The 12,521-nt window shown below is 58.3% G+C and overlaps 1 protein-coding gene across 7 annotated transcripts in view; it reads right to left on the bottom strand.

The window, feature by feature from the left end:
• Positions 1-11,068: 11,068 nt before the first annotated feature.
• Positions 11,069-12,521, bottom strand: part of AMZ1 (archaelysin family metallopeptidase 1) — a 34,786-nt gene continuing 33,333 nt past the window's right edge. For 5 of the 7 annotated variants that reach the window (XM_060285004.1, XM_060285003.1, XM_030846590.3 and 2 more), the window contains exon 7: positions 11,071-12,488. In XM_060285004.1, coding sequence (XP_060140987.1) covers positions 11,946-12,488 — 543 coding nt within the window. In that variant the 3' untranslated portion in view covers positions 11,071-11,945. Of the gene's footprint in view, positions 12,489-12,521 lie in introns of all 7 variants that reach the window. The other 2 variants (XM_060285007.2, XM_060285008.2) reach the window with 2 other exon arrangements.

Here is a 12,521-nt window from a genome sequence, read left to right as displayed (position 1 = left end):
CCCGGGATCGGGGCCGATGACCGAGGCCGAAAGAAAAAAGAACATTCTCAACGGGCTGCGTCAGGGCGGCCCGAGACCCCGCCGTCGCTGCTCAGAGGACCTGTCCTGGGGCACGAGCGCGCCTCACCCGCCGGGTTCCAGGTCTCGCACGTGTGTCGGGACCCACGCGCTTCCTCACCAGCCTGGCAGCGCTCCCTGTGGTCTGGCGGAGGGGGCGGTCGGCGTAGCCGGTGCAGGTGCCCGTCCGAACGTCTTGCTGGCGAGTGGGGTCGGCACGGTCAGCAAGCGCCGTTTGTCCTTTCAACCGTCTGACGCGGCTGCTGGTTTGCTTTCGGAGGCGGAAGCGAGTTGGTATAGACAGGGAAGCTGAGCGGACTGGGAAGCAGGGGGGATGGCCCGAGGGGGGCCCCTGCCTGGCCCAGAACTGACCCGCTCTCCCCGCTGCGGCCGGGCTCCCCTCTTCACGGTAAGCTGAGTGGACGGCTTAGTCCTGGCGAGGCGCCCGGCCCTCAATGCCATGATTGGTCGGCTTCCGAGAAGAAGATCGCTCTTTGCAAGGTCAACTGAAACCATTTACAGCCTTTCTACACATAGATTATAGTCACTTTTCTCTCCAAAACCTTAGGCTTTTCTATTTTTTTATTTTAATTTCACTGTTACCCTCGATTATTGTCTTTTTTTATTGAGATAGTTGTGCCTCATCTGTTATTACAAAAATGTAACAATAAACTTCCTCAAACTAAGATATTTTCCTCATAGTTATACTGTTTACACATAAGGACACATGTACGTTTTTTACTGAAATATTTTTTTAACCCTTCAGTTTGTAGAGAAATTGTTTTAAAGATATTGCATTGTAGCTTTGTAATTTATATAGAGAGTTCTCTAGACTCTTTATTCTTGTAATTTTTTTACTTCTTTGATAAAAATGAGTCAGGTTATTTCAACTCCAAGATCAGGAAATAATCTTGAAACAAGATTATTAGTTATGACTAACTAACTTGGGCATCCTGGGAACAGACACTAACTTGGTATCGTGAGTAAAGGCACCGTTAGGAGGAGAGCAGTCGGGGTGAACTGCTCACCACTTACACTTTGCACAGCATTTTAGCATTGGCAGGAGGGGCTGGTTTGATGATCTGACCACCTTCAGTCTCTGGATGTATCCTCAGTTTTCCTTTGCGTAATAGAAAATAACTCAGCATGTGCAGTCAACATTAATTTGACAGTCCCCAAAATTCAGAGCAGTTGGATAACTCCTAATGTTCCTTGAAGGTTCATTACTTGTCGATCACAGTTTTTATTTCCACGTGGGACACAGGAGCGCTGTCACTGAGTGGATGCCTCTAGAACACGACTTCGGGACAAGGAACGGGGCAGATACATGTAAAGACACGTGTGTGTGTGAAGGAGGGATCCTGCTGCCCTGAGACCTGGGGGCCCGAGGAGAGGACCTGGTGATGGACGTGGATGTGGCCAGAGACAGGAGGCTGGGGCAAGCCCAAGGGAAGGCAAGGGTGGGAACTCTTTTCTCCGCAACCCCGTGGGGTGACCGTCCCCATCACAAAACGAAGAAACCTCTGATGCAAAGTGCGAATGCTTCCCAGCCGACGGAGCTCGTGGCACTCAGGATTCTCTTGTAGAAAAGGCACGTATGTATTGTCCAGTGGCCATCACCCGGGTAGGCGTTGTGTGCGTCCACATGTGGGGAAGGCAGAACTGCCCCCCCCCCCGCCCCCAGAGAAACTTGTACTCGTCATTATCCACGTGGCTGAGGGCTAAGGTCTTTGAGTTCCAGTTTCCCCATTTGTAAAAGTTGGATCAGATCACGATGCTCGGCTCTGGCGCCGCAGTCAGGTCACCTGAGGGGCTTTGCAAAGCCCTGGGCTGAGCCACCCAGAACCTGTGCAGTACAGCATCACGTGGACGCACTCCTGGTTTCCCAGGTGGTTGCTGTGCAGCCGGGGTCACAGGCCATGAAGCAGAGGGCCATGGAGGACTCCCTCCAGGCCGCTGGAATTGTGGTCCACAACGTGCTGGCCCCCGAATCCTCCCCTTGCTGTGACCTACGACCTGCCTCAGGAAGAAAGTGATGCTGGCTTTTCTGTTGTGGTTTAAGTGAAGAGCAGAAGTTCCCACTAAGCCTTCAGCAGCATGTCGGGTGGTCCTTTCAGGCCTGTTGACGCCACCTTCTCCGTAAGGTACATCAGGTGCGCTCAGCAACCTCATTCCTCAGTGACGCCCGGAACTTTAGAGAGCTCTGCTTGAAGGAGAGGACGAGCCCTTTTACAGTCTGCCTGGCGGCGCTAGGGAGAGGTGGGCCTTGCGTGTGGGATCCCTGCGTTTCACGGACTCGGCATTCGGGGCGGGCGCAGGCCCTGGTGCCAAGGTTGGTGCTGGGCCTGCAGCTGGCGGGGGGCTGAGAGCTCAGCCCCCCTGAGCAAGGGCTGCTTTTACTGACTGCGTTTGTGAGGCACCTGCTGGGCCCTGAAGAGGGTGGTGGCGGGTCCCCAGAGGAAGGAGCTGCTTGGTTAAGGCGGCTCAGAGGCTGGCACTCGCTGTGTTGACAGCCCTTAACGGCAGGTGGCACGCGGTCCGTGCTGAGTTCAGGGAAGGGGGAGGCTCGCTGTGGGTGGAGGGGAGCCCCTGGGGCGTGGAAGGGCCACTCCGCTTCCTCGGTCCCACTCTTGGTGTGTGGTTCCTACCTTCTGCTGGAGGAGGACTTCACGGCACGCGAGGCCCAGCTACTCGTGTGGGCCCGCCCTCCGGAACCTGCTGGAACTAGAGGCTGGGTGCTCGCTGGCGTGCAGGACGGCACTGAAATAGGTGGTCTCGGTTTCCACACCACGTTGGCGCCTCTTCAGGTGAAAACCTACTTCAAAGCACAACAGGTTGCTACCTGCCAGAAGCACCCCCAGTGCCCGCCTCTCGCTGGATGGCATGGGATGCGCCACACCCAGAGCGGCTCCTCGGTGTGGGCCACACACCTGCAGGGGTTCTGCTGACCCTGACGGTGGTCGTGAGCCCCTAGGAGAGCGGAGCGCTGCTCAGCGTGGGAACTTGCTACGCGAGCCTCCCGCCCCGGGTCACCGCAGGAAGGAGCGGGATGTTGCCAGCCCGAGTGAGTTCTCAAGCATCCTAGCGGGATGGATGTTCCCGGGAATCGGCGTCTGAGTACAGCAAGAGGTAGGAAATGGGGTGGAACTCAGAAACAGACCGTGAGATTCCTGCCCCAAACGCAGAACTCGTAGGGCAGCAGGCCCTCCCCGGCAGCCTGCGATTAGGGTGTGGAGTAGCTGAGAACAGGCAGGAACTGCTCTTGTGTCCCACCCGACCTATGACGCCTCCCTCCTCCTCAGATCCAGCGAGGACCTTGGCATGTCGCTGTGAGGTGCTTATTATAGGGACCTGAAGACTTGCTGTAAACGCGGCCCCGTGGCTTGCTTCACAGAGAAGCACACACCTGGCTCCCCCTGGAAACTGGGTTCTCCACTTCCAAGCTGGTTGTGAAGGTAGTGTTTTTATTCCGGAGGTTTTCTTTGTGTGTGTGTAACACAAACCACAGTGAAACACTAGAGCAGCTACTAGGGGTTCCTGGACCAGCCCACCTTTCCTCCCGGGCAGGCAGCCGGCACTCTGATTGCGCGGCCGGCAGGTGTCGACGGGGCTGAGCCGCGCGGGCTCACAGTCGTCCTGATCTGTCTGTTCCAGGCTTGTCGTCGGGCGCCTTTTTATTAACACAGTTTATTTTGTGCTTTCAAAAGCCGAGTGATTCCCCCAAATGAACATCACCGCAGCTGTGCACAGTCAAGGTGGAGGTTCCCCGCGGGACCGCATTTCCCGGCAGCTTGCAGAGCCAGACCGCTCTGGTGGCCCAGGCGGTGTGGGCACTGGGGAGGGGTGGACCGCGCATTCCGCCTGGTGAGGCTGACCCGGAGTCCGGCCGAGAGAAGTCCAATGTAGGGGCAGCTGAGAGCATGACCCTTGTGAGTCGGGGGAAACAGGCCCTCCGCTGTGGGTTCTGCTGCTTCCCGGTGCTGGTCCAGGGGCCCAGCTCTTCAGCCGACTTCAGAATTTCTCCAGTCGGGAAGGAACTGAGAATGGGGTTCCGGGAGGCCCCACCCTGAGTGGCAACTGGCCAGGTGTGCTGCCGCAGCAGCCTGGGCGCTTTACGGCATCTCACGGGACTGCCACGCGCCTTGCAGCTGAACCCTCTGCCCTGGGGCCTTAGCCCCTCTGCTCAGGGCCCGGCCCCCGGGGACGCGCCCCGCAGCCTTGGGGGACGCAGGAGGTCTCCTCACCACCGTCTGTCCGGCTGTCTTCTAAAGAGGTCCGTGCCCACGCCGGGCAGAGAGCACTGTCACCTAGAAGACTCTGGAACTCAGGTCACAAACGTGGAACCAGCCTTGATCTGACAGTCGGGCTAACCAAGCCGGTTCTCTGTGGCTTCCCTCTTCACCCAAGCTTTCTGGACGAGCCCGGGCACCTTTTCCAGGTTCACTGGCAAACAGGTGGCCAGAGCTCTCACTGCGGAGTCTGTGGAAGCCGGGGCCAAGGCCTGTCCCAGGAGGGCTCACGGGCACCCAGTGAAACTTTCTGACCGTCATCTTAACTGTTAGATTCTCTAACAAGCCTGTTTATCAAGAAATTTAAAAGAGATCTCTATTGAGTCTGCCCATCTCTAGGATCTTAAAGCATTACCTTTTGACCTGTTAATGCAAATGGCAAAACATTCCAAGTGTCTTTTCCTTCAGTCCATTCGAAGCAGCTAAAATTGGCAGGCATGTTATTCTATGTTGACACGAGCGCAGCCAGGAAGTTCAGTGTTGTGTGCTCGGCCCCCTCCGCTCTGCCACGTCCTCAGCTCACCTCCTCAGTGCTGTGCTGTGGCCCCTGTAGGGCGTGGGGGACCCCGTGGCGGGGCAGGGCTGTGGGGATAATCTGCTGCGGCAGCGGCTGCAGAAACAGCTCTGAGCTCTCCCGGGCTCGCTCCACTCGGAAAGGAAGTTCAAGGGCCACAGCCGAGTGCTGGGTCACGGGCGCCGCCCCTGGGGTGTCACTGCAGCTCCACACCCCTCCCCTCCCCCCCATAATGGCACCAACAGCGGGGACAGGCCTCGGTTTACAGATGCTGTGTTCCAGGTTAAGAGATACGTGATGCAGTGTAAAAAGTGTATTGTATAGCTACGGGGGTTAGTTCAACATGTTTTGTATATACGACTTCTATAAATCTATTAAAACTTGCCGTAAATTACATTCTTCTGGTGTGTTGCGTCCCTGGCGCCCTGCGGCAGCCATGAGCGAGGCCCCCTGAACGGGGAGCATGTTACTGGGTCCCTGAGTGCGTGTTCATTGTTGTGTCTGCCAGCTTCCTGGGTGAAGCTCCACCCCTGGGGCGGGTGGCCAGGGCTCCAGTGGGCACCGGGCAGGAGAGGGGTGGGTGGGTGGTTAGAGCCTGGGGTCTGGGCCTCGGACTCTGCTCCCTCATCCCGTCCCCTCCCTGGCAGGGATCCCACATACTCTCCAGTGTTTACTCAACCGTAGGGTCAGGCATGTCTCAACGACGTCACAAGTACAGACTGCAGTCTGGATGAAATGCAAGAACACAGCTGAGTGACAACGTCGAACCTCCAGGGTCACCGCAGAAGAAATGTTGTAGGTAATGTTAGTAGAAGTAGAAGTAATGACACTCCCCCCAAAAAAAGAAAAAGTAGCCTTTTTGTTATGTCGCATCAAAAACATCAACCTTCACCCTGAGAAGCATGGATACAAGGAACAAGCATTTATGAAGTGAGCCAGTGCAGTGGATAAGGTTTTTTTTAAACTTTGGGCAGAGTGACTAGAGCAGAAGAGGTGTCTAGTGGATGTGTGTTGGGTGGACGTGTCGTGGATAAATAAAGACTCTCCCAGTCTGTCCACATCAACAAGGATCCGAGTCTCTGAGAGGAGGCCCTTCTAAGGAGGAGAACAGACCATTCCGTTTCTAGAAGGTGCACACACAGTGAAAGCGCTGGCCGCACTGCAAGTCGAGTCTAACGGGCACTGTGCATTCCAAGCAAGAAGGAACTACTTATTACATTCAAGTGATGAATTCTCTTGTTTTCAGTCAGACTTCTAGAATATCATCCTCTTCCCTCAGGATTCAGGTTTTGTAGCATTAATTTGGAGATTGAAAATGTAATCTGTAAGCATTAAAAAGTTGAATTACACAGAATTTATTCTGTACGTCGAAGTCATCCATAATCCCGGTATTAAGATGCCTACGTGTACGTGTGTTTCCACTTGGCTTCTGGACTTTTAAACATAAGAACGAGGCCGATCGAGTCGTTTAATCAAGTTGTGATTGAAGCTCACGTAATCCGACGAAGGTGTTGCCACTGAGAAAGGCCTGTTTTGGGGGCCAACAATGCGGGGGACGAGGGGCCACGGTCCCCTGGACCTTCCTTCACCTTTTTCAGGCCTCGCTTCTGCTCGGAGCGTGTGACAAGCCGGGGTTGAGCTAACGGGAGCCCCACTTTTACCGGCTGCTTCAGGGAGAAGCGGGAGAGGGCCGGGGAGGCCCGAGGACAGAGGAAGAAAGAGGAGTGTCGACCTCTGCTCCCAGAAGCTCCCGCAGCCTGGGTCCCGCTCACCTGAGGTGAGGTGGCAGCCCAGACGCCACTGTCCCCACCGTCCACCGAAGGGGACTCTCCCCAAACGGACGTTCAGAGGAACGGCCCTGGTCCTTCCCCAGGGGCAAGGGCGGACGATGACTCAGTGCCAGTTCAGGTAGATGGGGAGCCCCTCCCTGCACTTCCTGCTGCTGGCACAGGTGGACCTGCTCCCCTGTGCCCCTGCCTTTGACACGAGGTGCTGCTCTCAGAAGAGCTGCCATCTGTACCCTTGGGTCCCCGTGGGGCTCTCTCCTCTCCTTCCAGGAACGCCTTTGCCACCAGCTCCGTCCCCCCATTGAACCAGGAGGGCGGCAGGGCTTCCCCAGGGGCGTCCCCACTGACAGTCCGAGCTGGGCAGGAGGACAGAGGCAGACACAGCCCCCGCTCCCCGCCGCCCCCCAGCATCCCCCCAGCTTCGGCTGCAACCACCGTCCAGTGTAGACGGTCAGCCCCGCCTCCCTTTTGAAATCCCCTCTTGCTTTGGGCAGGCACTGCGAGAAACAGTGAAAATAAATCACCTTTTGTGGCTCAAAGGCTGAAGGAGGGAAAGAGGAGGAGCCGGTCGGCCTTGGCGGGTCAGCGCCACTCCGGGAGCGTCCCGCCTCGTCCCACCTTGTCCCGCCTTGTCCCCGTGGCAGGTGAGTGCAGACTGCAGGCGCCGCAGCGGCCTGGGAGTGGGTTTCCTGACTGGTTCCCCGCTGATCACCGGCCAGTGAGAGGCCAACAGACATCCCCGTGGTGACCGCGGGACACCATAAGGACCACACGGTAAATGTCTCAGACCATCCGGGGGACGCGAGGGAAGCCACGCGGGCCTGGCTGTAGGGCGTTTCAGCTGCGTCGTGGCCGGGAGGGACAGGAGGGCTCAGCAGAGAGGATGCTGACGGAAGCGCTGGTGGCCTCCCGGGGGACCTGGCTTCCCTTCCGGCTAGGGTGCGGAGAGCCAGGGTCGTGCGCTAGGTGGGATGCCCCACGGGTCCCCTCCAGCAGCCCAGGAGTCGCCTTTTTGACCAGCGCGTCCTCGGCCGCCCTGGCTCGCCGCTGGGATAGGGGCATTGGACTGAACACGTAGTGGCCCTGGGACGCCTCTTGGAAATTGTTTTTTAAAATAAACCCCTGACGTAGCTCGTTTTCGTCCGTCTCTTTACCCAAGAAGCAGAGTTCAAAAACAAGCCTCGGTTATTTTGGGCTCTCCCAGATGGGGGCGCTGGAAGAGGCAGGCTCTTCGCACGGGTTTCAGCAGCTCCCAAGGCCGTGGTGCTGTCAGCCACGCAGTAGGCATTTCCCAGATTCTTCTCGGTGCTTAGTTTCCACAGCCTGTCGTTCTAGGGGCCGTAAATCTGCTGCTTCCTGGGGTTTCCTTGGAACCGGGCTCCTCTGTGGACAGTCGTCCCTACAGCCACCAGGATGCATCTGGCTCCACTAGAGACTCCAGCGCTGGGGCAGGCGGGGGTCGAGGGCCGGCCGGGCCTCGGGTCCCCGGCGCCAGCCGCCCTCTGCAGCCTGGCTGCAGCGGGCGAAGGCGGCCTGGAAGAGGCCTCTGTCCACTCCCGGGCGCGTGGGCTCCAGCTCAGTCGGGAGCCGCCCAGCAAAGCCCTGATCCTCCCGGTCTTCAGGGTAAAAATAGTCCTGCTGGGGCCTCGCCCTCTTTCTACAAACAAATCAAAGCCCCAGCAGCTCCGGGCTCTCTTTACCTTGGCATCTTCGCCCAGAGAGCCGGCCACCCACCCACCCAGGCCATTCCTCGGCCCTCTGGGGAGTCTCTGGCCCAGAAGTGCTGCAGCCACTAGGCAGCTTCCTGGCCACCTTAGAAGCCAGGGCAGAGCCAGCAGGGCTGCGGCCCAAGTAGGGAGCCCGGGGTGCAGACCTCCCAAGCCTTGTGCTTTCCTCCTGACTCTCTGCCTGCTCAGACTTCCCCGGTGTGCTTTCCTAAGACCCGGAACACGCAGGGCTAAGTCAGAGCAGACCCGCTGGGACTCTCAGGCCCTGCTTTGCAGCCTCAGGCAGATGAGCAAACCTCTCAGCTCCCTTAACCATAAAATGGGATCAAGGTATCTACCTTGCAGGGATGTAAGAAATTCCCTGGTACTTAGAAGGACAGGTTCAAAGGGGGGCTTTATTTGCAAGGCCGAGCTCCCTGTCTTTCCGCAGACGGATGAGGGTCTAGCCGCCTGGCCCTGCCTGGCGGCTCTGCAGAGTAGCTCCTGTGGCCCCGCGAATGGACCGTGTGTGTGTTTGTGTGTGTGTGTGTGTGTCCGTCCCTGGAATGCTACAGCCGCTCCTTTGAACTTGGTGGGATCTAAATTTGGACTCTTCGTTTTAATATTAGCTGCTCGGGTAAGCTATTGTGTGTTTATTTTTTTAAGCCCTTTCAGAGATTGCTTTCCTCCCAGAAAGGTCTGAATCAGATGTCCCACGGGACAGTATTAACAGGCCCACATCCCTCCCCCGACCCACGCTCTGGAAACAGGGGGGCCGGCGGAGGGGCTCCCGGGCTAATCCCACTTTCCTGCCCCGCAGGTGGGGAGGAAGCAGTTGAGAACAGTCCTCCTCTCCCTCCGATGATGAGTTTGGGCTTTGGGGAAGAAGAGGGGGAAGAATGAGAGGCAGGAAGAGGGTCTGCCACCTCTTGACCAGGGCCCTGCTTCCCATCGCCCCTAACCAGGACACAGTTTCCACATGTGTTGAGGCATGCGTGGATGTCCCAGCCCCATCTCACACGGGAACGGTGACACAACGCCACGACCCCAAAGTATTTTTAGCTCCATTCAAGCCCCTCCACCCAGTCCCACCAGAGAGTGAGGGGCTCCGAGAGGGTCCGCGGGAAAGCTCGGAGGCCTCTCCTCCTGACCTGCAGGGGGGCCTTTGACAGATAAGGAGATGAGATGAGATGATTCTGACTTGGTGCTTCTGCATAAGTAAAAACCAGGCCCTTGTTTCTCGGAAACCGTCATCTGAAGCTATTTCAGCTCAGCCCCGTTAAGGTGCCCAGCTGTACCACGTCTGAGCCTGAACTTGGTGAGCCGTGACTTTGCCATGGGAGATGGCGTTCGTTATCCCCTCCTCTGCCAAAAGCCGCTCCCTGGGGACTGTCCCCAACGGCTCTCCATCCCCAGCAGGGGCAGAACCTGGGCTGATCCTTGAGCAGAGGAAGGAAGCTATCATCTCTGCTCCTAAATGTTTTAATTTCAAAACTTTCCTCCCAGCAGCTGTCTTTAAAAAGTGTCCTCCATCTGCAACTGATGAAGCCCGTGGAGGAAGTGGCTTGTCCCTCCCCACTTCAGAATGCTTTTTTGGGACACTCGTCACAGTTGGGAGCCAAAGGCCACAGTTGCAGACAGACAGCACTAAGAATCTCGTAACGACCCCCTTGAGCTCCTTCCCTCAGTCTGAGCCAGGCTCTTCTCTCTTCGTCACCTGTGTGTGTGCTTACATCATTCCAGTCGTTAATCTTTTGCAGAAGAAAAACAGGTAAGATTTTGCCGCAGGTATGATGGCCAATCTGAGCAGCAGATGCTAACTGGGGCAGGTTTTTCCTGTTTTCTCACCTCCCGAGCTCTTCCAGAAGCTCACCACACCCCTATGAGGAGGTGGGATCTGCATCCCCGCCCTGTGGGTGAGCCGGGGTGAGCCTTCCAGGCGGCCTTAACGGAGGATGGCTGGGTCCCGAGAGGCTACACGTCTTCCATGTGACTCCAGGAAAGCCCTCCTTTGGTAGCCAGCCGCCCGGAAGCCCAAGGCACCCGGACAGGACCAAGGCCCTGGCCCTCGGCCATCACACGGCAGCCCCGTGAGTGAGCCGCCCTAGAGCAGGACGCTCCAGCCCAGCCCCAGGGGTAAGCTCTGTCCACACTGCAGCTGAGCTGGATAGGTTGCTGGGGTTTCAAGCCACTAAGGGGTGAGTGGTTTGTTCACAGTGACAGACACCAAGGCCGCCTTCCCTTCCTCCATCACGCTCTCTGTGGGGTCGGCCCCAGCACACTTTCTGCAGAGCCTGGCTCGTCCTCTTCTCCCCATGTTACCTCTGGATCCTTGTGCTGCATCTTCAACCCCATGGAACAGAGAATGCGGGTCTGAAGAGCGGCACCCTCGCTGCATTATTTTCAGGATGGGCTCATCCCTTCCCTCTTTCTGGGGCTGGAACCCCCATCACAAGGAGGCTTCAGGCGTCCTTGCTTGGGGGGCGACCCTCCTGATTCTATATTTGTAGTTTGTACTGTCTTTCTTAGAAGGCCCCCCCCAAACTGTCTAAGCTATGCACGAAATGTAGGAGCTGCTTCTGTTCGTGCCTCTCTCCAGATGGGAAGTAGCTGCGACTACTCATCACTCCGCGGGAGCTCTGCTGTCCGGACGAGAAGCATCTCTCCCCAGGACTCCTAAGCAGCAGCCCGGGGCATTTGATAATGAAAACGGTCAGTCGGTCAGGAAAACCTAACAGTCAAATGTGTGTGTTGCACATAAAGGAGTTTCCAAGAACCGGAAGCAAAGTTTGACGAAATTAAAGGCAGACAGACAATTCTACTGGGGTGATGGGTATTTTAACATCTAAATCACTTGTTCTCTCAGCAACTGGTCAAACGAGACCAGAAAAAACACAGACACAGGTGTTTTGAACAAATCTCATCTCCTTGCCCTCACTGGTGTTGGGGTCCAGGCCACCTTTGTCAGAAAACTGTCCTGAGGATGGAGCCGCGGTTTGCTTTCACCTCTGCAAGTCACAGCACGCAGCAGCACCTTCAGACCTGCACACGGGACACCCTCCCTTCCCGCAACAGTTGTCAGAAGAAGCGGCACGTCTCTGGGCACGTGGTCTGGTAGGTGGTGGCCACCCGGAACTTTCAGGGAGATGCCCACGCCAAGTTCCAAGGGTCAGAGTGCGGTTAGCGCCGCACAAAGGGGCCCTTTCTATGGGCTTGGGGTCGGGGGAGGCGGGGGACCTTGTAGGTTGCAACAAGACCCCCTTTGCCCTCCTTCGAGCGGAGGACCCACGTTGGGGCCTTGCAATCTGAGTTCGCCGTAGCAGAGCCCCGAGCCCCAGGCCGCAGGAGAGACAGGCACCTGCCCGGCACCTGCTCTGTGAGGTCGGGTGCGGCCCGAGGACGGCCCTCGGGGTACCTGGGGCCCCGCCCCCCCCACCCGGCCGCGTCGTGAGGCTGCGGTTAGGGCTGGGGGTGCGGGGTCCACGTGCAGACGGATCGCCTTCCGCTTCCCGAGACACCGTCCCTTCCGCCCACAGCCGGGCCCGCAGCGCCCTGGGGACAGGCAGGCGCTGGACAAGACGCACCAGCCGTGCTAATTGTCTTCCGCCTTCCAGCGCCGCGGGGACGCCTCGGCCCTGGACGGTTTGCGAGCGCTCAGCTTCCGCCTGAGGGAGGAGAACTTGTCGCCCAGGACTCGGCGCAGCCCCGCGCCGTCTCGGCCGCAGGGCGGGTCCTGCCGGGGGGCCGGGAGCCGCCCCGTGAACAGGTCCCAGCGGGCCAGGGCGTCCACGGCGCCGTCCACCCGCGCCAGCTCCTCCTCAGTCACGTCCCTCTCCAGGGCCTGGATGCAGGCCGCCAGCCAGCGCCCGTGCTCCGCCAGGGCCTCCCCCGGGCTCTCCGCGGCCGCCAGGGAGCCCAGCCCGTCCTCAGGCTCCAGCTCCGGGCCCGCGGGGAAGGCGTGGCTCCAGGCGTCCGGGGACAGGGGCTCCGACAGGCCGCTGCCAGGCTCCGAGTCGCTCTCGCCGCACAGGCCCGAGTCCGCGCTGCAGGGCAGGGTGTCCTCCGACACGGACGGCTCCCCGGCCGCCGGCCCAGGCCGCGTCCCCGCCGCCGCTAGCGTCCAGGTGTACAGTCTCTACGAGGGAGAGACGCGGGCTGAGTCGGCCTG

This window comes from Globicephala melas, chromosome 15 (assembly GCF_963455315.2).
Source record: "Globicephala melas chromosome 15, mGloMel1.2, whole genome shotgun sequence".
NCBI classification, from domain to species: Eukaryota; Metazoa; Chordata; class Mammalia; order Artiodactyla; family Delphinidae; genus Globicephala; species Globicephala melas.
The sequence above is the reverse complement of the archived record's forward strand: the minus strand, read 5'-3'. Positions and strand labels throughout refer to the sequence as shown.